This window comes from Dendrobium catenatum, unplaced genomic scaffold (assembly GCF_001605985.2).
Source record: "Dendrobium catenatum unplaced genomic scaffold, ASM160598v2 fragScaff_scaffold_880, whole genome shotgun sequence".
Lineage (NCBI taxonomy): Eukaryota > Viridiplantae > Streptophyta > Magnoliopsida > Asparagales > Orchidaceae > Dendrobium > Dendrobium catenatum.
This window is the reverse complement of record NW_021319342.1, coordinates 283,476-310,260: the sequence shown is the minus strand read 5'-3', so window position 1 is coordinate 310,260 and position 26,785 is coordinate 283,476. Positions and strand designations below refer to the sequence as shown.

The 26,785-nt window shown below is 37.0% G+C and overlaps 1 protein-coding gene and 1 long non-coding RNA gene across 4 annotated transcripts; one reads left to right on the top strand and one right to left on the bottom strand.

The window, feature by feature from the left end:
* Nucleotides 1-710: 710 nt before the first annotated feature.
* On the bottom strand, nucleotides 711-25,786 carry LOC114580243. Of its 3 annotated transcripts, XR_003701581.1 has the most exons (4): nucleotides 25,541-25,786; nucleotides 7,642-7,830; nucleotides 2,743-2,923; nucleotides 2,452-2,593 (listed from the first exon to the last, which is right to left on the bottom strand). It is a non-coding gene; the product is annotated as an uncharacterized LOC114580243 (long non-coding RNA). The 3 variants fall into 3 exon arrangements; XR_003701580.1 differs by lacking the exons at nucleotides 2,452-2,593; nucleotides 2,743-2,923; nucleotides 7,642-7,830 and adding exons at nucleotides 723-1,269; nucleotides 6,987-7,171; XR_003701579.1 differs by lacking the exons at nucleotides 2,452-2,593; nucleotides 2,743-2,923; nucleotides 7,642-7,830 and adding an exon at nucleotides 711-1,269 and having other exon boundaries at nucleotides 25,541-25,784.
* On the top strand, nucleotides 1,201-7,764 carry LOC110112785 (ABC transporter C family member 8). The gene is made up of 11 exons (XM_020845111.2): nucleotides 1,201-3,166; nucleotides 3,258-3,578; nucleotides 4,352-4,438; nucleotides 4,511-5,122; nucleotides 5,276-5,440; nucleotides 5,565-5,859; nucleotides 5,957-6,171; nucleotides 6,273-6,578; nucleotides 6,856-6,919; nucleotides 7,006-7,245; nucleotides 7,618-7,764. The coding sequence occupies exons 1-11, from the start codon at nucleotides 1,235-1,237 to the stop codon at nucleotides 7,740-7,742; spliced, it is 4,362 nt and encodes a 1,453-aa protein (XP_020700770.1). The 5' UTR covers nucleotides 1,201-1,234; the 3' UTR covers nucleotides 7,743-7,764.
* Nucleotides 25,787-26,785: the final 999 nt, after the last annotated feature.

The window sequence follows — 26,785 nt, the reverse complement described above, 5'->3', positions numbered from 1 at the left end:
AGGTTATTTTCAACTGAAATCAATTAGAAATGAATGCAATGATAGCAAAATAATTGAAAGAATGAGACAAATAAATTTATGAGTGTGTGCATCACTATGTACAATGGCTATAGAAATTGAAACATTATTGAACCTATGCAATATCTTGCATGTCTTTCACATGAAGCTGTCCACTCATGACTCTTAGTAAATGATATACATCACAAGAAAAAAATATTACTATATGCCACATTTTAAATCTATTAAGATTTCATTCAGGATGACTTTCTTACTATTTTCTATTTGATCATATCACGGTCATAATTTTTATTTTGCTATTATTTTTTATAATTTAAGAAAAAATTATACTTGGAAGTTCTTTTTTTTAGAATAGCTTTCGAAAAAATCACTTTCGCTACAGCAGCTTTATAATCACATTTACAAAAAGCTACATCCATTCCAAATGAGCTCTAAATCCCCCTAAGATCGTTTTATGAAATAATGTTGTTGAGGTGCTGTCAATTTTAATCATCAAAACTCAACTCCCAAATCATATTCTAATAGATCTTATTCTTCTATACAATAATTTAGTATTAAAAAAATTTAATATGAAAGTAAATAAATAAAGTTTTAAGATAGCGTAAAAGCTATAAGCTGAGAAAATTATAGTAGGAAGCTTTTGCGTAAAGCTATAAGCTGAGATAGCGTGTTTAGTTGATTAAAAATACAAGTTTGAACAGTAGTCATAGAATTCCTTTGGCATCTATCTGAATTAAATTATCATAATCACATAATGTACTCGTCTTTGAAGCATAGTATTAGGTGAACTTGAAGAGACAAAATTAAGGAATGGAAGACTGAAAAGGAACAATATAAATCGCAAGGAGTTATCTTTGGCTTACTCATTTGTAACCATTGCTGTTTCTCTAGCTTTTTTGAAGAGCCTTTGAGCAAGGAACTGCAAGAGACCAACTTAGACTTGGCAAGCAAAATAGGGAAGGCATCACCAGAGGAAAAAAAAAAATGGCTGCTCTTTGGAGCTTTCAGGGTGGCAGTTTCTTCTCCTTCTCTTCTACAGTTTTCACTTTTTCTTACCCTGGTATAAGTTCATGATAATAGTTTCAATAAAAGTTTGATATTCTTCATTTAATTTATTCTGTTTTTGATCACCATCACCTTTTTGAGCTTGTTGTATTTACTCTGGCATTTAATGTGAATCTTCACTTGAATTTGAGTTGCAGGATGGTTCCCTTCGATGTGTTCAGGAGAGAGCTTTGACTTGGGTTCCTCCTGCACGCAGAGACTATTAATAGATGTTCTTAACCTTCTCTTTCTACTGATTTTTTTGCTGGCTTTGCTGATATCAGCATGCAAAAAGTATAATATCATCAATAAGAATAGAATAAGGAGCTGGGATTCCATTAGTATTTCAATCCTCTGCATAGTCATTGGTGTCGCTTATTTTAGTAGAACTGGCTGGATTTTGTTCAAGGAAAGCAAATATATTCACTGGGATCAAATGCTAGTTCTCTCTATAAGGGGAGTAATCTGGGTTGTTTTGTCAGTATCTGTAAATGCTCATCCTAATAAATGGTTGAAAGCCATCAATCTGATCTGGTGGTCATCATTTGGGCTTCTTATTACAGCCTCTAATGTCAAGGATTTTGTTAAAAATCATAGCCTTCCTATACTCGATATCATACAATGGTTTGTAAACTTGCTGCTGCTCTACTATGCTCTGAAACTAATCATCAAAAGTAAAATTGATGGTAAACATTCAAACGAAAGTTTATCCCAGGCCTTACTGGAAGAAGTTAATGGCAGTTCAAATCTTAGTGGAGCTGGTTTCTTTAGCCGCCTAATCTTTTCTTGGCTAAATCCCTTACTTCGTTTGGGCCATTCAAAAACATTAGAGCTCAAAGACATCCCGTCATTGGACGCTGAAGATGAAGCAGTTCATGCTTATAATATTTTCACCAGAGAATGGGATCTTCTCAGGAGCAGTAAAAAGAGGACGAGGAACTTGGTCCTTTTGGCATTGGCAAAATGTTACAAGAAGGAAATGTTATTAGTAGGTTTTTATGCACTTCTGAAATCAATCTCCATTGCAGTTTCTCCTTTGATCCTATATGCATTTGTGTGGTACTCAAACCTTGAGCACAAAGAACTAAGCAAAGGCCTGGCTTTAGTAGGATGCTTGATAATAGTCAAGGTGGTCGAATCTTTATCGCAGAGGCATTGGTTCTTCGACTCAAGAAGGTATGGAATGAGGATGAGATCTGCACTAATGGCAGCCCTTTACCAGAAGGAGCTTAAGATTTCAAGCCAGGGAAGGTTAAGACATTCTACAGGTGAGATTGTCAACTACATTGCTGTAGATGCATATAGACTTGGAGATTTTCCATGGTGGTTTCACATGGCATGGAGCCTTCCTCTCCAACTCCTCTTTTCAGTAGCCATACTTTTTGGAACTGTAGGGATGGGAGCCCTTCCAGGTATCGTTCCTTTGGTTATTTTTGGCTTCATGAACGTTCCTGTTGCAAAGATGTTGCAGCACTTTCAGTCACAGTTCATGGTTGCTCAAGACGAGAGACTAAGAGCTACATCTGAAGTCCTGAACAATATGAAGATTATAAAATTACAGTCATGGGAAGAAAATTTCAGAAATACAATTGAAAAACTGAGAGGTGTTGAATTTAAATGGTTGAGAAAAACTCAGTTGACAAAGTCAAGCGGAGCAGCACTATATTGGATATCACCCACAGTTGTTTCTGTAGTGATTTTTGCTGGGACAGCAATCATGAGAAGTGCTCCTCTAAATGCAGGTACCATCTTCACGGTTCTAGCAACTCTTAGAGTTATGGCTGAGCCAGTAAGGATGCTTCCTGAGGTTCTATCTGTATTGATCCAAGCGAAGGTTTCCTTAGACCGAATTGAAAATTTTCTGCAAGAGGATGAAGTTAAAGAAGAAAATGAGAAGAGAAGCTCCCTACAAAATTTGAATCTTGTCGCTGAAGTGAGCAATGGTGTCTTTAGTTGGGAACAGACTTCAATTGCCCCTACATTAAGGAACATAAACTTGCAGATAGAGAAAGGGCAAAAGATTGCTGTTTGTGGATCAGTTGGATCTGGAAAATCATCACTATTATATGCTCTGCTAGGGGAGATACCTAAAATCAGTGGATCGGTAAGTTCTTAAACCTTCCAATGAAAATAAATATCTTTAAGGGTAAAAATAACCACTTTGGTAACACTAACAAGATTTTAGCTATATTCAGGTTGATTTGAATGGTTCCATTGCCTATGTTTCACAAACATCTTGGATTCAGAGTGGAACACTGCGTGACAACATACTCTATGGTAAGCCAATGAACAAGAAAGCATACCAGGACGCTATCAGATGCTGTGCACTGGAGAAGGATATAGAGAATTTTGATCATAGAGACCTTACAGAGATAGGACAAAGAGGACTAAACATGAGTGGAGGACAAAAACAGCGAATTCAATTGGCTAGAGCTGTCTACTACGATGCCGATATTTATCTACTAGATGACCCTTTCAGTGCCGTTGATGCACATACAGCATCAATCCTCTTTCATGTAAGTAACAAAAACTCAAAAAGGCTTAGTTGAGATAGACATCAGTGGGAAGATGTACCTAGATGGATGTGAAATAATAAAATTTAGGTACTTGTAATCTATTGGCTTTGTAAAGTAGCCAAGCGAACATAATGGGATTGGCTGGACAAAATCTGAATAGGCCTGTGAATAACAAAGCCTACGAGTTTAGTTTGACCTGCTTCTTACTAGAATTACATAAAAGAAAGAACATTATTAACATTGAAAAATAACTCCTAATACCCAAGACTTCTTGAGTTGAATAGGTTCCATCAGCTCGTGTCTATTAGGCTTATTCAGATTTCTTCTATATATGAAAAAGTGTTGCTACGAGTAGGGCTGTCAATATTTGAGACGACACGAAAACCCGACCCGAAAATTTCGGGTTCGGGTCAACCCGAACCCGAACCGGGTCGGGTTCGGGTTGACACGGAAACCCACAATCAACCCGTTTTTGACCCGGTAAGGCATGCCATCGCGTCAGCCGTCAGGCCAGCCGTCTGCGTCAGTGAGTCGTGACCGCTGCCCGCGGTTGCTTTGACACCCCTAGCTACGACGATAATTTAAGAAAAACTGATGGAAACAAAAAAACATAATTTATTGATGCTTGACATTATAACTTCATACATTCATTTTTCTTTATATGAGTAAGTTGGCAGAATGTTGCAAGCTTTTTTTCACTGTAATGTATAAAGTAGTTCATGAAAGATCTTACTCATTGATACGAATTGGGATTTCATTGGCATAAATTGCAGGATTGTGTCATGACTGCCCTAGAAAAGAAGACTGTCATTCTAGTAACTCATCAAGTAGAATTTCTTCCTCAAACGGACAGGATCCTGGTAAGCAGAGTTCTTTCACAAACTAAACTATCTTAACAAAGTAGATCTGATAATTTTGGCTTCTTTCTCTAGGTTATGGAAGAAGGAACAATTATACAAACAGGAAGATATGAAGAACTTCTAAAGTCAGGAACAGCATTTGAGCAGCTAGTTACAGCACATCAGTCTTCAATTACAACAATAAATTCTACAGATAATGAAAACAGAAAAACAACTATAGCAGCAGATCACCTACAATTAAACAGGTTGCAGCCTACGAAACACAACAGCGAAGGAGAGATCACAGTCACTAGTATATCAGCAGTGCAGCTTACAGAAGATGAGGAAATGGAGATAGGGAATGCTGGTTGGAAGCCATACAAAGATTACATCCAGATTTCAAAGGGATCATTTCTACTTGCTTTAATGATCATCTTTCAATCATTTTTTATTTTTCTTCAGGGTCTATCAAATTATTGGTTGGCTGCAGCCATCCAGATTCGTCATAAAAGTGATGGCATGTTAGTTGGAGTTTTTTCAGCAATTTCCCTCGTAGGCTGTATCTTCTTATGTGCTAGAAGCGTGTTAATAGCACATCTTGGACTGAAAGCATCCAAAGAATTTTTTTCTAGCTTCATGGATTCAGTGTTCAAGGCTCCCATGACATTTTTTGATTCTACCCCATTAGGAAGGATCTTAACTCGGGTTAGTTTTCTCATCATCACACATACTTGATGTTAGAATACACCAACAAATATTTCTTGCTGTCAAATTAGACATGCATGCTAAGCAAGTAATGATTAGTCATCTCAGATCTTCAGATTCAATGACTAATAAAATCATCAATCATCTATGCAGGCATCTTCAGATTTGAGTATCGTCGACTTTGATATACCGTATTCTATTTCATTTGTGCTGGTAGGTGCAATTGATGTTGTGACAATAACAGTGATAATAGCAACAGTGACTTGGCAAGTTCTGGTTGTAGCTATTCCAGCAATAATCATTACGATTTGGGTTCAGGTGAATCTCAATTCCAGACTGTCTTTAACATTTTTATATTTACTTAAACAATTAGAGATGATGCACGAAACTAAACAATATATCTAATGCCGATTGTATCATTGATCATTGCCGAATCTTGAAGAATTATTATCTAGCATCAGCAAGGGAATTGGTGAGGATCAATGGGACGACAAAAGCACCCGTCATGAATTATGCTGGAGAATCTTTGCTTGGAGTTGTCACGATTAGAGCTTTTGGGGTAGTCGAAAGGTTCTTCCATACAAATTTAAAACTTATTGATACAGATGCAAAACTATTTTTCCACACTGTTGCTGCCATGGAATGGGTGCTTTTGAGAGTAGAAGCACTTCAATGTTTGACAGTACTTACCTCTACTATATTCCTTGTTTTACTTCCTCAGGGAGCCATTGCCCCAGGTTAATTGATAGTAAATCGTGTTACTTCTTTTCTTTCCCCTAATAACGATGCCTTTTTCTTCCCAAGAGAAAGCTAATTAACTCAAAAATGGCACAGGGTTCTCCGGTCTTTGCATTTCCTATGCTCTTACACTATCTTCAGCTCAAGTGTTTGCAACTCGGTGTTACTCCAATATCGAAAATTATGTCATTTCCGTGGAGAGAATCAAACAATTCATGCATATTCCTTCAGAACCACCAGCTATCATTTATGAGAACAGGCCATCACCATCATGGCCACAGCAAGGAAGGATTGATTTGCAAGATCTTAAGGTGAGGATTGAGAAAGTATTTATCTGGTTTTTTAAGTGTTGTTATTGCCTAGTCATCATAATACCACCTTCTCACAATTAACTTCTCTCATATGCTTGCAGATAAAATATCGCCCAACTGCTCCCTTTGTTCTTAAAGGCATCACTTGCACTATGAAGGAAGGATATAAAGTGGGTGTGGTTGGAAGAACAGGAAGCGGGAAAACAACTCTTATAAGTGCTCTATTTCGATTGGTGGAGCCTTCTAGTGGAACCATCCTTATTGACAATCTGGACATTTGCTCCATGGGTCTAAAAGATCTGCGAATGAAGCTCAGCATAATTCCTCAAGAGCCTACCCTCTTTAGGGGCAGTGTCAGAAGCAACTTGGATCCTCTTGGAATGCACACTGATCTTGAGATATGGGAGGTGAGTGCAAATCAATGACCTTTGTTAAACAATATGGAGGGAAGACCTTCGTCTGTGTTTAGAAGTAATTTGTTGCATCTCATTTGAAATGATCAATATGGTAAATTAGAGGATTTACAACTAGTTCAGCATATATAGACCACACAACAAGTGAACTCCAGTCATTGGGCTCTCTCACTTCTCTTTTAGCAATTTACATATTATTTTCATTTTGACCACTTTGCTACTCTAATACTTAAATTTACGTTTTTTTTCTTGGTCTGTTCAATAATTTCAGGCTTTAGAAAAGTGCCAGCTTAAGTCTACTATAAGTAAACTTCCGGCCCTTCTTGATTCAACAGGTTGGTTCAAACTGTCGGACTTCAATATAAGTTAATTTAAATCACATTTAAAATTGATAAAACTCACAGTATCTTGGTTTTTAAAGTGAGCGATGATGGTGAAAATTGGAGCATTGGGCAGCGCCAGCTCTTCTGTCTCGGCAGAGTTGTCCTTCGTAAAAACAAAATTTTAGTTCTGGATGAAGCAACTGCATCTATTGATTCAGCCACGGATGCCATACTCCAAAAGGTTATCAGGAAGGAGTTCTCCAGCTGTACAGTGATAACAATAGCTCACAGAGTTCCAACAGTAATAGATAGTGACATGGTTATGGTGCTCTCCTATGGTAAGAAATATAAGCAACATTTCAAACATTTTTACGCATCCTAAATCAAAGCTAGGAATCAAGCACTAACTTGGAAGTGCTTTCTTATTGTTTCAGATGGAAATTTTAGATTTTTTTTTCAAGCATATTGTCATTCCACATTCATAAAAAGCAAATGAAAAATAAGCCATCTTTTACCAAAAAAAAAAAGGATTTATGAAGAAGAAACTAGAACACGCCATTTGATGGTTGCAATGGCCAAAGAAATAAAAACATGATCAATCAATCTTTCTTTCTACCTCTCCTTTCTTAATAAAAAGTAAACTAGAACAATATTAAATGAATTAAGTTATCAACAATTATGACTAACTTCATGGTGTGCATCATTGACAGGGAAAATTGTGGAGTATGACAAACCGTCAAACTTGATGGATATAAAAAACTCTAACTTTTCCAAGCTTGTGGCAGAGTATTGGTTGAATTGCCAGCGGAACACCGCTTCAGTGAACAACTTATAAATCCTTTCATTAGTGAAGTTAATGTGCCAGAATAAAGGTTGCAGACATTAAAACCATGAGGCCTTCGTGGTATCACTTGAAGGGGGACCTGAGAAGAGAAATCCAGATGGCCATTATGCAACACAAAAGAGAGAATCGCAAGAGCTCAACTGGCACACAGTCTAACGGGTGGAAACCCTATCCAGATTGTGAAATTGCTCAGTCCCTTTCTGTAAGTTCGACAAATTTAAAATTATTTGAATAAGTCTAGATCGTGAAGAACCTTTTCAGGCTGTCTGGTGATTGAATTGTAAGTGTGAAATAAAGCTTTTATTTTTTATTTTATTTTTTTTTCTATATTTAACATGAATTAGTGTTGACCTGCGTACAATATAAAAAAAAACACTTGTACCTGCTTGACTCTGCTCTCTGCAGACAAAATCCCGCGTATCCATCTCTGGACATCCTACACACGTCGATGTCGTGTTACCCACTATCGTCATCCTAGGCCCGTCGTTTGCTCTCGGTTATTAAAAGGAAAGCGAAAGAAAGCCTTCGGCTTGGTGGGAGGCACACGACCGAACTCCAGGAATCGCATCCCCTTTCTCCGATCATTCTCCCATTCGAAACCTTCTTCCACTACCTCTGTTCTTCCTTCCTCCCGCACACCTCCCGCCGCTCTTCTGCTGAATCGGAAGCAAGGGCGACAACAGGAGCTTATCTGCAGCGAAGGCCGACCTCTCTTGCTACGTCGACCTCCTTCGTCAAAGTTCCTTTCCTGTCGATTCCGAAGTTAACGACATTCGATCGGAAGCAACCACAGGAGCTCGCGGGCAGTGAAGGTAACTTTCGTCCTTTCGTGCACTTCTCTTCTTCCTCCGGCGACGTTCCCTTACCTGTGGGATCGGAAGTCATTACATTTTGATCAAAAGTAACAACGAGAGCTCATGCTCTCAAGGTAGACAGCGGGGTGGACGCCGGACGGGTGGTGCGACGGCAGACGGCAGATGGGCTGACGCGGTGACGCCAAACACGACGAAATGCATGCCTGGGGACGCGACGCGACGCTACGAGACCTGGGCAGCCGGGCAGGCGGTCGGGTTTTAGGGTCAATTCGGGTTATTTTCGGGTTTCCGGGTCAACCCGAACTCGACCCGGTTTTGCAAACGGGTCGGTTTTTCAGACTCGAACCCGACCCGCTTCGGGTTCGGGTCAACCCAAACCCGAAATTTTCGGGTCGGGTTCGGGTCGGGTTTTCGGGTCGGGTCCAATATTGACAGGTCTATGTGAAGGTATCTTTCTTCCCTTCGAGCGCTTCTTCGGCCAAATCCCGTAAATCCGCTCGGCCAAATCCCGTAAATCCGCCAGGCCAAGGGATTTAAAATGCTAGGGGAATCCAATGCAACAAGTGTGACGATGCGAGGAAGCCCTATACATGCTATTGTACCGTGGTGGGGACAGTCATCGACCTCGACATCAACACTGTCGGCATTGCCATGCAAGGTATAATGTTCTAAAATCCCATTTTCGACGTTTGCGGCGGATCGGAGAACCACCTATACGCACTCTCGTAGCACGGAAGGAGGTAGCCCGGTGAGACGCATGCGGCGAGACGGGTAAGCTCTATACACGTTCTTATAGCATGGTGGGGAACTCATTGGTGTTCTCGTATGGGTACTGTTGAAGACCCCATACATGCTCTTGTAGCGTGGTGGGATGAAAAGATGTACGGCCGTGGTATCTAAGGACACCTACCATACATGCTCGAGTAGCGTGGTGAGAATGCCCAGCTCCCCTACATATCCCCCAAACAGAGGATATGTCAGGGTGTTGTCGAAATTTTTACTGAAGTACATAAAGCTTGAACAATAAGAAGACCTCACTTGGGTAACAATAAAGAGGACCCGTACTTAGACATGAATGTATAGAATTTGAACTAAATGTTCAGAGGACTTGTACGTACAATAGAGGACTTGGACATGAACTGAACTACAAGAAGTGGAACCTAAGTCCTAAAATGCGCAATCAAGATCTAAATTCAAGTGCCAAATAACAATCTAATGCATTCAAACAAATACAAGCAAATAGCAGGGGACTCGTGGCAAACAGGATCTCGATGCATACAAACAATGAACAGTAATCCATTCACAATATCTGAACAATTAAAAACAAACCTTAATTATCAAAACCTATGAATACATGAGACAAAATAAATAGTGGATTATACTTATGAATGCAACAGACTCCTACAACTATCCCTACAAAGTCAATGCACTATACTTTTAAGCAATAACAGACAATTGCAGTGCACGAGTACTACCCACATGTAGAAATCAAAGACCCACCACGCAAACAACAGCTACCCTGTAGATTGAGAGGGTGACATTGGCAATTGATGAAAAAAGACTCCAAGGAATACGGATGATAAATGATTATCAAAATGAGTGACTACAAATGAGGATAATCATCTATACCTAAATATATGATACACAACAAATGATGTTGATAGATACAATGGACTCCTACAATAATCCTTATAAGTTTGTCTGTAGATTGAGATGGCAACACCAGCAATCAATAGTGGAAGACCCATCCTTGCAAATATATATAATCATCATACCACTTGAGATTGGTGAAAGGTGGATGTGATGTAAGTACAATAGGCTCTTCAACAAATATGTCCGGGAGATTGTAGTGAACATAATCATTCTTTATGAGCAACGACGGATGATACAACGCACTTGTGGATAACAACAGTGGGTATATTGTAAGTACAACGAATCCTTGTGGGCACAAGTATAGATATCACATACAACAGCGGTGATTGAGATGCTGCAAGTACGTTGGGTATGAAGACAACTCGATATATGGAAAAGGGCACCTCCTGTTAGAATGGAATAGATGTTTGAACAAATTCGAACTAAACTTTCTGGTGTTCCAAAGTTTCTTCCTTGCCTTTTGTCTAAGAGAAAACATCTATGATATCTATGGTCCTTGAAAATACAAATGATCTTTGAAGTTTGACATTTCGACACAATATATCACGCACACTAATAGTGCTATGGTACCACCTCTACCGATGTTGTTCAACCATGGTTTAAAATTGCGCAATATGAGGCTCGCCTTGAGGCTCGCCTTTGCTCAATTCCAGTAAAAAACGCCTCGATGCTTACGCCTCGAGTTTTTTTTTATGAGGCTTGCGCCGCAACTTGGTTGAGGCCCGCCTCGCCTCACTGGCATGAGGCTTACGCCTCACGCTATATATATTAAAACTTACATAAACCTTGAAGTAAATGCCCGACATTGGACTCTATAGGAGAGGAGGAAGGGGAGAAAGCAGTTCATCATAATGATGATTCAAATGAAGAACCCCTTAGTGATGACAGTGCTGATGACTTATGAGTTTTTATGTGATATATCATTGTTATTTATTTTTGGAAATTGAAATTATATTTTAAAGAAAAGAATATTGAGATTTGGGAAAGATAGAATTTTGAGTTGAACTATATTTCATGTTGTCTTATTATTGGAATATTTTGATTTCACTTCTTATCTTATGCTTTTTTATGTTTTATATTATTCACTCATTAGTATATAAAAAAATTATCATTTTATGTTTACGCAATCTTTTGATTTTGAGGCTTACGCCTCTCCTCACGAATGAAAAATGCATCAATACCCGAATACGCAATTTTAAACATTGCATGATAATAATCATTCTTATTGAACAAGGAAGAGAAAAGTGAGTCACAATGAAGATGATGAAGATATGACATTCATAGATATAATTGGAGCAGAAGATTCTCTTGAAGACCCATTTAGTGATGGGATATGATTAGATTTTATATGTTCTTTCTTAATTGTACTTTGGGAGTTTTGATAGACTAATATTTTGTGATTTTGTACTTTGGGATATGATTTTATTGCATCTATTTTTTTACTTTCCACTAATTTCACATATCATTTATATGTTTTTATTGTATGATAGAAACTTGCTATTATTTACCTACTAAAACTCTTAAATTCTCATTTACGCAATTCTGCGTCCGTGAGGCTTACGCCTCACACCGCTTCGAGGCTTACGCCACGCCTCACGGACGAAAACTGCCTCGAGACTTATTTACGCAATTTTAAACCTTGTGTTCAACTGAGTAAAAGTACCTGCTCGGACAGAATCCTCCCATGAGAAGGGTACGCTTCTTTCTGTTAGAATGGAAGAGATGTTTGAACAAATTCGAATCCTGGTGTTCCAAAATTTCTTCCTTGGCCTGATACATAGTGAAAAAACAGTTCTGACATCCACGAACACTGAAGATGACAAGTACGCTCAAATACCTCTATTCATTTTGAAGGTCAATTATTTGATTACGGATGTTACATCTTGTAGGGATCTACTACACTGTAAATCTTGAAAAGAGTTATTTTCAAGGCAGTAATCACCAACTTCAAAGTATAGGGCAACAGTAAGGACGCAGTCATTCAAGGTTGAAATGATTGATTCTTTATTTAAGCCAATAACGATGATGGAATAATAAAAAAGTAATCTATTAATTCCTATACAAGTTATGGAAATAGAAAGTCAAATCAAATCATTATGGATTGAGCGAATCTCAGTTCAACCAGATCTTGGACATTGAGTTGGATAAGATTATTGAGGTTCGCAAGCTTCTTGATGAAAGACGGTCGTGCATCTAACACACCATCCACGGGAAAATATAGAAGGACTATGACGAACACATGCTTTTACAAGCTATTATAGGAGACTCGTAATACATTTGCCAAATATTTAAAATTACCCCTGCACATACACCGTAATTTGATACACATAGGTACACTAAAAAGAGGACAAGCATAATTATACAACCCGTGTGGGCCCCGACAAGCGTGTTATTGGTACACACTTAACATCTAGGGATGCTGCGTGGGTTAATAAGTGAATTCAAGTTTGAACCCGATCCTTCTATGTGGATCAATAGGAGTCGACAGGATTCAAACCATCAAACAAATACACGGTTGTTGCGACCGGTGTATTTATTTTAATACATTCATATTAGGCCTTCAAAGCTATAATCAATAAAATTCACTAACAAAGGCATAAAGCTTATGAAACACAATCCTCCTAAGCAGATAAATAGGAGTCGACATGTTTAATAAATAATTATGAAATGCCTCCAAACACCCGCATGGGCCCTAGCGAGTGAGTTATTGGTACACACGTGGCGTCTAGAGATATTGTGTGGGTCAATAAGTGAATTCAAGTTTGAATCCGATCCTTTTATACGAATCAATAGAAGTCGACAAGATTCGAACCATCAGACAAATACACAGTTGCAGTGGCCGGTATATTTGTTTTAATACATTCATTTTAGGTCTTTAAGGCCAATAACAAAGACAATTCCCAAATAAATGCATGAAGCCTATGAAACCCGATCCTCTATCGATGGCTCGACGGAGTCGACAAGTTTTAATCCACAAATGGAAATGACTCCATACACCCCGATGATGAATTAAATATTCAAAATGCCACTTCAAATACCCGAAAATCCAAACCCCAAAAAATCATCCAAGTCCAGAATATTTAAAATTGAAATTCAACCATCAATCACTCAAAGAAAAAATCTATCCACCATCCGCAATAGTTTGCCGAAGTAGACAAATTAGAAAACTACTTCATCTCACACAGAGCTAATGCCTAGTAAAAAATATCACTATGATCCATTCTCAAACAGTCTCCTGCCAATAAGGATGTGATATGTGACCTCTAACTGACGATTTTGACGAATGGCACTGCAGGATAGACGGTTATGACTCGGGGTGTCACAACCCAACCCGACTAGGACATGTCTTATCGTGCTGAGCCGTGACAGATAAACCCTAAGATCTAGTTTTGGAATTGTTTTCAGATTTTCTGTCAATATTCATTTAAATAATGATGAACGACATAGCTATTAAAACATCCAAATACTTGAAAAACTCATCACTAAAATTTCTTTTATTCATCAAAATCATCATATACATTACAGTACATGGCTATAGACAAATATTACAGAACTGAAAAGTAAACTAGCCATGACTGTATAAAAATAAAAATAACAAAATATCTATAACTTCATATCAGATCCTAAACAACTAGTCCATAACATCTTTCTCTTTACCAGATCCTGAAAATCATGAATAAAATCATAGTGAGCTAACAGCTCAGCAAGTCACACTAGCCAATCTAAATTCTCAAATACTCTTTTAATTCAATCATGTTATTGAAGATTTAAAAACAGTTAATTACAGTTTAAAATAACTCACTGAACCGAAAATCATATAACAGAAATACATAGTACATGTTCTATGATTCAGATAACCGTACATAATTCAGATAACTATTCAGAATTCAGATATTCGTATAGAACAAAAGAATTAAATAACAGATAATCGTACAGAATTCAAATAACTATTCATAATTCAAATATTCGTACATAACAGATGAATTAAATAATAGATAATCGTACAGAATTCAGAAAACTATTCAGAATTCAGATATTCGTACAGAGCAGATGACATAATAACAGTACATAATAATTGAGTAAATGAAAATTTATATCACAGAGTTATTCATATCAAAATTTTCGGACCCAAACAGAATCTCAACGGATTTTAGCCCCTTATGACTCCTTTTGTGCTTACAGCATCAGAATATATCAGATATGCAGAATTATTCAAATTAGATTTTTCGGGCCAAAATAGAATCTCAAAAAATTCTGGCCCCTTATGCCTTCCTTTATTCCCTGATACAAATAAAATCTCAAAGAATTCTGGCCCCTTATGACTCTTTTGTGCTTACAACACTAGAACATATCAGATATAAAGAGTTATTAAGATTTTCCAGACTCAGACAGAATCTCGAAGGATTTTGGCCCCTTATATCTTCTAGAAATTTTCTGACACATATAGAATCTAAAAGGATTCTAACCCCTTATAACTCTTAAGAGATATCATTTAATCAATGAGCACATTAACATTTATCACATGAGCACATCAATCATCACATTATAACTTTTTCAAAGTAATTAAGCATGTGTCAAAATATCACATATTGTACAACGACAGACAACAGAAAAATCAATTAGGAAAAAATGAACAGTTTTATAAAATTATCAAATTACCAGGGAACGTCTAAAACAACATTTTAAGACTTTCATTGTACTGTAGCACTATTTTTCAACATTCCGATAATTTTTTATTCAATAAAAACCCCTCAGATTTCAGAATACCCGGTGGAAAATTTTCAAAAAATATTCAGAATGTGAAGAATTATAGTCTCTATGACGTATAAAAAGTTATGCGGTAAAAGTTTAACCGGTGCAAAGTTATCCCTATTTTCCGCTAATGGATATAAAATTTTAGTCAGAAAATTCGTAAAAAACTTTCACATTTGAAATTTGAGATAGACATAATGTATCTTACCTCGAGTTGAACAACTTTCTCAACTACGTCGATGAATGAAAACGGACCGAAATCGCCCAAAACCCGGTTTCTTCCTCTTTCTCATCTTTCTCTATCCTTCTCGTTTTCTCTCTAAGCCAATCAAAAGGACAGATTTAAATAACTGAAGAGATAGTTTCGATCGTACGGGACAATACTTTCCATTCATCCCGGGATAATCGGCTTTGTACCGCATTCAGACAACAATCGTACAGACGATAATTAATTTTCGTACAGGGACAATCTCCTCTGTTCGCGAATCGTATGGACGATAATTAACTTAGTCGCTGGACGATCGGCTCTGTTCTGAACTCGTTCAATTCGTCTCGACGATTCGTACAGACGAAGTTACCATTCTAATTGTTCATCCCGGACGAACTCAGTTCGTACTAAATAAAGTTCGTACTGAACGAACCTCATCAAATTCCAAAAATAACTTAAAAAGTTAAGGGTCTCACACAGGGCTCTCTGAACCGAGTGGTTTTGCCGCCAAATGATATAACGAAATACCGGCCAGAGCCAATACATTCCTTAATGACATTAAATCCTTAAGATATGAATCAATATGATATTGATAGGGCACAAAGCCCTCTGTAAGCTAAGGTGGATTCAAATTCGTCCCCTCAGATAAGCATTCACCCCAGGTCTACAAGGTCCCCTTTGACGAAGCAACCCATGGCTGCCGATAAGGATCCTTCTGTTAGGTTGGATCGACTACCTCCTCTAACTAAGTAGACCATGGACCACGATGGCCTGGGACGACGGAACCATGGGATCTTGATCGGGTCCATCATCTATTCCTCCACCATCTGCTTTAAGTGTGAGATGGTGAAATTTCTAATTTTAAATATCAAATCTTCCAACCCTTCAAACTTCTAATACCTATGCCCATGCTGCTACTATATGCCAGATAACACGTATTTATACATATTTGATTAATGACTAGCCTTAATCGAAAGTTCTCTTTTGTTAGTGGGAGTGGTAATTAATTATAGGGTCTTGCGCCTATAGGAAACCAGAACTCAGATCATAAAGTCCTAGCAAAATTAGGGCGAAATCTCTAGGTAGTGTCTTATCTACAAACCCATCTGCCTTCCCAAAATTTACCCCGAAACTTAATTCCGTTAAAACTCCCCGGATCCTTTTGTCAGGTTGGGTCGACTACCTCCTCTAACTAAGTAGACCATGGACCACGACGGCCTGGGACGACGGAACCATTGGATCTTGATCGGGTCCATCATCTATTCCTCCACCATCCGCTTTAAGTGTGAGATGACGAAATTTTTAATTTTAAATATCAAATCTTCCAACCCTTCAAACTTCTAATACCTATGCTCATACTGCTACTATATGCCAGATAACACGTATTTATACGTATTTGATTAATAACTAGCCTTAATCGAAAGTTCTCTTTTGTTAGTGGGAGTGGTAATTAATTATAGGGGCTTGCGCCTATAAAAAACCAGAATTCAGATCATAAAGTCCTAGAAAAATTAGGGTGAAATCTCTAGGTAGTGTCTTATTTACAAACCCATCTGCCTTCCCAAAATTTACCCAGAAACTTAATTTCGTTAAAACTCCTCAGATCCTTCTGTCAGGTTGGGTCGACTACCTCCTCTAGCTAAGTAGACCATGGACCACGATGGCCTGGGGCGACAGAACCATGGGATCTTGATCGGGTCCATCATCTATTCCTCCACCATCCGCTTTAAGTGTGAGATGGTGAAATTTCTAATTTTAAATATCAAATCTTCCAACCCTTCAAACTTCTAATACCTATGCCCATGCTGCTACTATATGCCAGATAACACGTATTTGATTAATGACTAGCCTTTATCGAAAGTTCTCTTTTGTTAGTGGGAGTGGTAATTAATTATAGGGGCTTGCGCCTATAGGAAACCAGAACTCAGATCATAAAGTCCTAGCAAAATTAGGACGAAATCTCTAGGTAGTGTCTTATCTACAAACCCATCTGCCTTACCAAAATTTACCCCGGAAATTAATTCCGTTAAAACTCCCCCCCCCCGAAAAAAGAAAACACAGTTGGGCGGGGAGGCCGAATTTTCGGAGCCCACAATTAGAATGAGTGTATCATTAAATTTTGAAGGATTTAAAATACCTTAAAAGTGACTCTCACTTAAAAAAAAAATTTCAACGCAATGAACATGGTATATAATTTTAATTTAGACAGTTCAATGAAGGTTGATATCCACAAAACAATCAAACAATAGATATTCCACAATTTCTTTATATATCATGTAGTATGTAGCTGTGATAGGATAATCAGAATTAAGTGGTAAAAGGAGACTATATTAGCATAATCACACACAAATTAAAGCACTAGCATTTCTTAACTCAAAATTCAAAACCTATCTCATAGGTGGCATAACAAAGTTACGCTTCATAGAACTGAGACCAATCGACTGAATCTCCAGTCAATAAACATTTATCATAATTGAACACTCTATGGTAGAGTGCACTGAGTAGAAACACAACAGCATTGCACTCAAATGAAGCGACATCATGCAAGTGGTAACATAACACACAAATGTGACATGCGCAATGCCATTAACAAAAAAAATGAAAGGGAGAGAAAGAGATAAGATTTGTTAATGATATCCCAAAAATAGCTCTATCAAGCTTGGTCGAGGTCAAGGATTAGGTTGACGGCTTCCTCCTAGTTTCAAATACTCTGAATCTACTCAACTCACTAAGGTGTAGCTAGAATAAATGAAATTAGAGCTTAAGGTGGCTCGATTTTGTAGTTTTAAAGTGGGCTTCACATTTTCCCTTTTGCTCTGATGGCTCAGAATATTGGCTGCAAGGGGTTGAGAACACTCTAGAAGTCTCCTCGCATAATTACAAATTTAAGGATAAACTCTCCTATGATTGAGGATCTCCCTCTTCTTGTAATTAGCTCTATCATTCTAAAAATACCCTCTCACTGGTTTTAGCATCATGGAGAGGTTCCAAGGGTTTGCCTTATGCTAATTCCAATTGTAATCAAGCTAAAAAGCTTTGAGCTAATGCTTAGGAATAAAGGAAAGATTCATTAGAATAGATTAGGAACTAAAGGAGCTTAAGATGCCTTGGATGTTTAAGATTCTAATAATATTTAGCCAAATAAAAAAAATTTCTAAAACTAACCTATCTTTAGTCAGTCTGATATAAAGGGGTCAAGGTTAGCTTAGACCTATCAATTTCGGGTTACGGGTCGGGTTCGGGTCGAACCCAAACTGACCCGGCACTATTCGGGTTCGGGTCGACCCGACCCGTTTTTCAAAACGGGTCGATTTTCTGGACCCGACCCCGACCCGCTTCGGGTCAACCTGACCCGACCCGCAAATACAATGCCTGCAGCCGGCGAAGCAAACCCGACGCCGGCGAAAGCAGCCGGCGACGCGATCCTGTCCTCGGGACGCAACTCACGATGCGACGCGCCGACGCCAGTGCGGGTGTGGGTGCGGCGACATGCGGGTGCACGACGCGCTGGAGTGGACTGCTGGTGCGAGTGCGGCAACGCCGTCCTCGGGATGCAACTCACGACGCGACGCATGGGGCAGCGGGGCAGTGGGCAGGTGCGCATGGGGCAGCGAGCGGGGCTGGCGGGCAGCATCGCTGTAGCGCGGGGCAGCGGGCAGCGAGCAGGGGCAGGGAAATTCGAAATTTTTTTAAAATAAATGGATTTTCGGGTTGACCCGGCAACCCGTCGGGTCAACCCAAACCAGACCCATTTTTGCAAACGGGTCGGTTTTCCGGACCCGAACCTGATCCGCTTTGGGTTCGGGTCAACCCAAACCCGAAAATTCCTGGTCGGGTTCGGGTCGGGTCCAATATTGACAGGTCTAGGTTAGCTGATGGGCCAAGAAAAGAGGGGTTAAGCAACATTAAAAAGGCTAGGTTTAAGCCAATTTTGCCAACTAAGCCAAATTAACTCAATTAATTAAATTAGGCTAACCCAAGCTCTGCTTGGATCCATGATAAGTCCAATGGGCACCAAGGTCTCTTAGGGACATTATATATGAGATAGGTGATGAGCCTATGTCATGCTCTAGAATCTAAAATGGAAAATTTTCATTTTTATTCTTTTTCTATATTTTTCAATTCTCATTAACAACTAATATTCATTCACAACCAGATCAATTTAATATCCAAAGCTGATTAATTGCATTAATGAAATACCAACAAATATAATTCATATTTATGTAGTCAATAGTTATATTTTATATCCAGAGTTCAAAACAATATGTACAATATCCGCCATTGACTACAAAAGAATACATAAATCAAAGAAATTAAAATAAAACTACACTAATATCATTGCCTAGTTTCAAGCTGCAGGCTTCTTACCTTTATCTGAAATCATGTAAAATCATGTAATAAGCATGAAAGCCAAGCTACTAACTAAAACCTTACTACTAAAATTAATGCAAGGGAAAAAGAAAAATAATATGCTTATAATCATATAAGGAAATCTATAAATTAATACATTATATCGATACCGATCACTTGTGTCAATTCATCATTTATGTTACACATCCTATCTTATTCTCTCGATCAATCAATTATTATGTCTTTATGATTCAATCCTTTACATCAGTCCATCAATTATAACAGTAGGATCAATATTCGTACTTCGTAACAATAATCAGTAAAATAAATCAGTGCCTCGCTATCAGTATCTGTATAGTATCAATAAACAATAATCATTATTCGTATTCAGTAATCAATATCAATATTTAGTAATTAATATCAGTATCAATAATCAGTATCTTTGTATCAAATATTTAATTGAGGGTATCTTGATCTTGCTTCTATTCTTATGACTCTTGATGAGTTGCTCCTTATGACTCCCAATCAATGTACTCTTTATAACTCCCATTGAATCACATGGATCAGTATTCTCGACTCCTTATAACTATCAATCAGTCTCCAACTCTTTATGACTCTCATCAGTGAATCGGTGAATCTTGAGGTTATCACGTGGGTTATCATTTCATATATCTAATATTAATGAGAATATATTTTTAGTTAGATCAATATCACATTCAAGTACATATCAATCCTATCAATTATTTCAGCATATATTACATTCCACTATTATCATATCTAATAACAATATATCACTTCAACTCATTTTCAATATATATTTTTCGTACTCTTTGCACAGAAATATTTATATACATGTTTCTAACAAATGAAAATGTAATAAAATCATATAATATTATTCAGAATTATCAAATATATAATATATCAAGATTTACGTGATAAAAGTTTATAAAATCATAAGATAATACATTTTTAATAAATTTAGGAGAGAAAATTTGTAGAAATCAAAATCATTAAAAATAGAAGTATGATGATAGTTATTTACTATGAGTAAAATAATTTCCCTAATAAAAATGATGGATGACAAAGTATCGAATATCTCGTTCTCTTTCCTCTATCCTCTCTTCTTGCTCCTTCGGATTCTTCCCGAGTACGACACCGCTAAGTGGAGGGAGGGAAGGGAACAATATATATATATATATAGCATGTGCCTTAGCGCCACCACTAGCATTATAATGCTATTAACGAAATCTAGAATTACTATAGAACATACATGCAAACAACATGGAGGTGATTTTTGTCACTGTTGTGCTCTTAAGCAAGTGTCGTAGCGCTCTGAAGTATAGCGGTAAAGCGCTCTAGTTCAAACAGACATTCAAAAATTCATATGTTTTAGTTACCAAATGTTTTTAGTATCTTTGGTTTTTTCAAAATAGATAATTCTTTCAAATTTGATTCTAGGACGTGATAGCCTAAGCGGTTAGTCAACTTGAATAAAGCAATTTAATCCAAAGAGCCCTAATAGGTCAATTTGGTTCCACTTGGGCTACCTACCAAATCGCCTAGACCCAAGTAGCCTAGCAACCTTTTAGAGGTATTTATACTCACCTATCTTGTAATCGTAACCATTTTATGGTTTTAGTTAAAATAGCTCAAGCTAATTGAGTGGATGAGTCCATATTATGCTCAATTGAACTAGTAATTAGTTAACTTAGGTAATCCATATAACTAGCAAATGCCCGCGGGTCAAAGGGAGGCCTTAGGGATGTCTGGGTCATCCATTGGTTCACAAATAGGATTAAATGGGTTAATTATTGGTTCAACTTAGGTATTGTTAAGGTCCATGGTCTTAACCTAGGGAATATAAATGTCCCATTAAGTCAATAAGCTCAAAAGGAGATGAGGAAAAAGACAAATTAGTTTGAGTCAAGTAAATTGTGCTTAATAACTTAATAAGGCTCCAATTGGGCTTAATAACTTACTAAGATTAGGGTAGGTTCAATCTAGATTTGATCTTGGTCAAATCCAATCTATATCAAACTCGCAAGGTGATGTAGAACGAAAACGCAAAGCTTTGCTATGGAGAGGATCTCCTCTCCAAAATCTAAAATTGTTCCTTGCAAAAACTGAAAGAAATCTGGATTTATCCTAGCTCACAAAATCTGAAAATTTTCTTCAGGTTTTTGTTCCAAAACCTGAGAAAATTCTCAGGTTCCAAGTAGAAGGAATGCTTCACGGGAGGAGGGAATTAATTTTCGGCTAGCTAGAGAAATTAGATGGGATTTGTGGGGCCCGAACAGTCTCTTCTCCAAAAATCTGACAGCAAGCCTAGGTGAGGCCTTGGGAAATTTCAGGGTTGATGGAGAAAAGACAAGCTGAGAAAAATTCTGCCTATAGGAATTAACTGGACAGCAAATTATTTGAGGGAATTTGAATTATTTCCTCAAATACTTTGATGAAAAATTTAGGATTTAATTCCAACGGGAAAACTGGTAGCCGCAATCAGGTTCGGCGGATTGGTTTCTTATGGAAATTCGAAATAATACCAAGCCACAGCAATTAAGGAGGAGACGGATGAATTGGCCAGATTTTGGAATTACTTCCAAATCAGGAGGCTGAGAATAAATGGACAGAATTGACGTTAGCTTAAGGAGGTGGCTGAATTGTGGTTAGATTATTGGAATTAAAACCAATTAAGGAAATTGAAATAAGTGAATAGAAGTGGACGTGACCACTAGGAGAATTGGCTTAGAAAACGGCTTGAGTTTAATTGGCAAGATTTCCTAAACTCAGCCACATGGAATAGGAAAGAAATAAATAGGGTTAATTCTTGGATAATTCGGCCAAAGAGCAACATAAATAATTTGCATTATTTCCCAATTGAGTTTATTTAGTAATGACAAAATAAATCCCAACTTAACTCATATGGGGGCCGGCGACATTAATGGGCAAGAGGGAATGTGGGAATGAGGTGTCATGCTTGCATAACTGTAAATTTAGGATTAGGAAAGTAATTAAATAAATCCAATTGAATTTGAAATTCAAAAAAATTGATTTAAGAACTTTCCAAAAATAGAATGACAAATTAGGAAAGATTTCAAATTCAAATTGTTGGATTTGAATTTCGAAAATCTGTCCAAAGATTAAATTACCCAAATTAGGCAAGGATTTCAATGGGGAGAAGGAGGTGGAAGGTGGCCGACGGGTAGAGCTTGGGCCGACGGTATGAGGGGTTGGGTGGAGTGTCGACCGTGGGTTGAGGAGGTGGAGCTAGGGGGAATACTGGGTGGATGAAGAGGGGAGGAAGGAGATGAACAAGAATATACGAGAAAGATAGAGATAAATAACGAACTCACAAAGAGATCGTAAGAACCGCGAACCTCGGACTCTTCCAAAGATTGACGGGTAGTGCAAGTTACCCTCCTCGGGCTTCTCCTCTCATGAACTCACTAAGAGATCAACAAGAACATAAAACTTTTCATTATCAATAACCCTCCATTACAATAGCTTAAGGCCCTTATTTATAGGCCCCAATATGAGAAAATTCGAAATTATAAAATTGCCCCTTGGACCATAACACTCAAACAAACTATCCTAGGGGTAAAACAGGAAATACATTAATGTAGAACTAAAATTCAGAAAAATAAATCATAATAGAAGGTTTAAATGATAGCCGTCGATTTGCGACGCCTCTTGTGATAGATGCGTCAAATCTTCGTACCGATGTCCGCATCACAAGGTCCTTATATCTTTAAGACATCTAAAGTTCATTCATAATGTAAGAGATATGATTTTGTTTACCACATATGGCCATATTGAGTCAAGATGAGGTCAATTCTAATTAGATTAGGGTTTGTTTCATCTAATGAGTTTGATTAGGTCCAATTAGGATAAACACGATTAAGTCACATTAAAGTTGGGCTAGGGTCAAATATAGTTTAGATTAGAGTTGAGCCACTTAATTAATATAGGGCCTCTAAGAAAGGAACTGACACTGGGTGAATCTATCCGAATCGGTTTAGCTAACCAAAACCACATCTTCTCTATTATTTTGTAGCTGAGTGTGTGACCTTGTATGTAGTAATTTGTCTATATAAGCAACTAAACTTTGTAATAAAGGGGAGAATAAGATAATAAAGATTTCAATTTCTATTTTTTTGGGTATTTTGTATCCTGATACCCTCAGGTGGTGTTACCTGTCTAAGAACCTTGTTCTTGGGTGTTATTTTTGAGTTGTGATTCCAACACTTGTATCTCGTTCGATCCTCGTCTCCTTCTGCAACTCGACACCTATGTCCGGTGTCATTTGGTATCAAAGCTTGCAAGATGCTGCCTCGCAGGAACCAGCAAGGACCAATGCAAGAATTAGTGATTGCAAATATGCAAAGGAAAATTTAGCAACTACAACATTGATTAGCTCGGTTTGAAAAAAGACAAGCAGTAGGAAGGCAATAAGTTGAGGAAGACATCAACCTTTTCCATCAAGATTCTTCAAGTGAGAAAGAAGTGGAGCGATGCCATCAGGTTAGATTTCGACGAGGTGCTTGGGATGATAGGGGAATCAAAGTGGACTTGCCCCAGTTTGATGAGCGGTTGGACCCCGAGGAATTCTTGAATTAGCTACACAGTTCAGAGAGTCATTGAATTTAAAGAAGTGCAACCTAATCGTATTGTCAAATTAGTGGCCATTAAGCGAAAGAAAAGTGCGTCTCTATGGTGGGAAAATTTGAAACAGTGACGGGATCGTGAAGGTCAAAGAAAGATAACTGAATGGTCAAAAATGAAAAGGGAGTTACAGCACAAATACTTGCCTGATCAGCATCAGCAAGATATCTTCTTGAAACTTCATTGATTACAATAAAATCATCTCGCAGTTGCTGAATTCGAGTAGGTATCATAAAATTTTTTCTGCCATTATTTTGGATATTGTTTGAGCCCATATAAGAGATTAATATATTTTCATACTTTGTTCTCATTTTATGATAAAATATTATAGTGGCATCATTTAAATATATTCTTTTAAATCATCATTCAGAAATGTTATCTTCATATTTATTGCATAAATTGAAGCTAGGATGATATTAAAACTTATGGAGATAACTCTAACAACTACAAACTAAGGTTTCATTTGGAACGGGCTTTTTGCTGCTTCTTAAAGCAATTTATTAGTACTAAAAAGCCACGTTAAGAAGCAGTAAGAAAGCCGTTCAAAACAAAGCCTATGTATAAAAATAATTTAAATCATTCTTTTGAGTTTATCCTTTTTCCATTAGTGAAGCTTTAAATATATCAATTATAGTTTGTTCCTTTCTTGAATATCAATGTGCATCCTATAGATTTAGTACCTAGAGGTAAATTTGTTAACTCTCTTGTATAATTAAACATAATATAATCTGTTAACTCTCTAAATCTTTGTGAACTGGATGAGTACCAGCTTCTCTCCTCAAAATGGCATTCAAAATCATATATACATCACTTGGTTAAAAAGCTGCCGCCACCCAAAATAGATCCTAAATATCACATTCTTAATATGATTTGATGCAAAAGAAATTTAGAATTCGCATATCACTAGTAACAAATTAATTTAGTAATGTGCTTAGTGAACAATCAATTATTCCCCCGAAAAAAGGTGAACAATCAATACTACAGCTTTGTTTGGGACAACTTTTTTTACTGCTCCTTAAATTTAATTTCTTTGGAGAACATAAATCCAAGCTATAAAAAATGTCCTGCAGACAACCATTCCTCCAATATCAATGCTATTTAATTAGCTTATGTGAACATCAACAATTGCATTCATGATAGAACATCATACAGTTACAGTACAATCATAAAAAAAAAATCGTAGACCAACACTTAGCTTTATTTGGGGCAGTTTTCTTACTTAATTTTGTTTGGGCAGTTGTCTTACTCCTCTATAAAATAATTTTTTAGCACAAAAAAAAATTTGAATTAGAATTTTTTTTACTAAGGAAATATTTTAGAAAACAGTAAAAAAGCAGGACAAACGAAACCTGAATTCAGTCGGAGTTGGGGGGCGGGTGATAAGGTGGTGGAGTTCCGATGTTGGCAAGCAATGCAAAGTGGATGGCATCAGATCCTCTCGCGTGCGGGATTGAGGCAGCTAGCGGCGAAGCTTCTTAAGCCAGGGCTTGCTCGCCACCGGCGTCAGGTTCTCTCGCCCGTGGAATTGATCATAAACTAGGGCTCTCTTCGTTTCTCCATAAAAAATTAGGGCTAATATTCTATCAATAATTTATTAATTTTTAAAAACTCATGACCTGTAAAAATTATGCATATTTTTATAAATAAGAATTTTATTATAATTATGAATGAAATTCCGGATTTTCAAACCCGAAAACGGAAATCCGCTTTCTTTGTTCTGGTTTCAGCTGCTATAAATTTAAAAAAAAATTAATTTTTAAGTCGGTTGCTTTAATTCCTGTTTCAAACCTTTAACTGGAAATATTTAAATTATACTTAAAATTATTTGTTTTATTTTTCAAAAAAAATGCCTATAGAAATTTTAATAATTAAAAAGTGATAACAAAATAAAAGTATACTTAAATTAATTTATTATTTCTCTTTGTATTTGGTTCATTATTTCCTAACAATAACACATCTACACAATATATTTAATTATACTGAAGCAATTGCCTAAAGATTATAGTATTTTAAATTTTTTAAGGGGGGCAATTGCCTAAAAATTATTTTAAAAAAAAACTAAAAATATATTAAGGGGGACAAATTACTAAAGAATCATATAATCATATATTAAAATTTCAATATTTGATGCATAAATTTAATAATAATTTATATTGAATATTAATTATTTTATCGAATAAAAGTATTTATTATTTTATTTAATATTTTCCCGTTTCAAATTTAACCGAAAAATTGATTTGTCGGTGGTTAAATTGAATTAAAAAATTGGTTTTTAAATAATAAATCGGTAGAATTCGGAATTGATTTTCTTTGAAATCGGATTTTTTTTTCTGCTTTCTAAGAAATGGGGTTTTCATTTTTTTTGTTCTGCTTATTCCTTAATTTCGAGGGCTGTGCACTCACAATTATAATAAAAATTATTAAAATGCTCATTTATAAAAAATATGCTTTAAAATTATGTGTTATGTATAGGGGTGTCAATATTTGATATGACCTGAAAATCCCGGGTTAGGGTCAACCTAGACCCAAAACGAATCGGGTTTGGATTCCAGAATTCGACCAATTTGAAAAAATAGGTTGGGTCCAGGTCAACC

What these genes read in the sequence shown, in the direction of transcription:
- LOC110112785 (XM_020845111.2), top strand. Translation starts at nt 1,235, where the DNA reads ATGTGTTCAGGAGAGAGCTTTGACTTGGGTTCCTCCTGCACGCAGAGA. An exon ending in TACCTAAAATCAGTGGATCG is followed by an intron (nt 3,167 to 3,257) that starts GTAAGTTCTTAA and finishes AGCTATATTCAG; the next exon opens with GTTGATTTGAATGGTTCCAT. An exon ending in TAGGAAGGATCTTAACTCGG is followed by an intron (nt 5,123 to 5,275) that starts GTTAGTTTTCTC and finishes TCATCTATGCAG; the next exon opens with GCATCTTCAGATTTGAGTAT.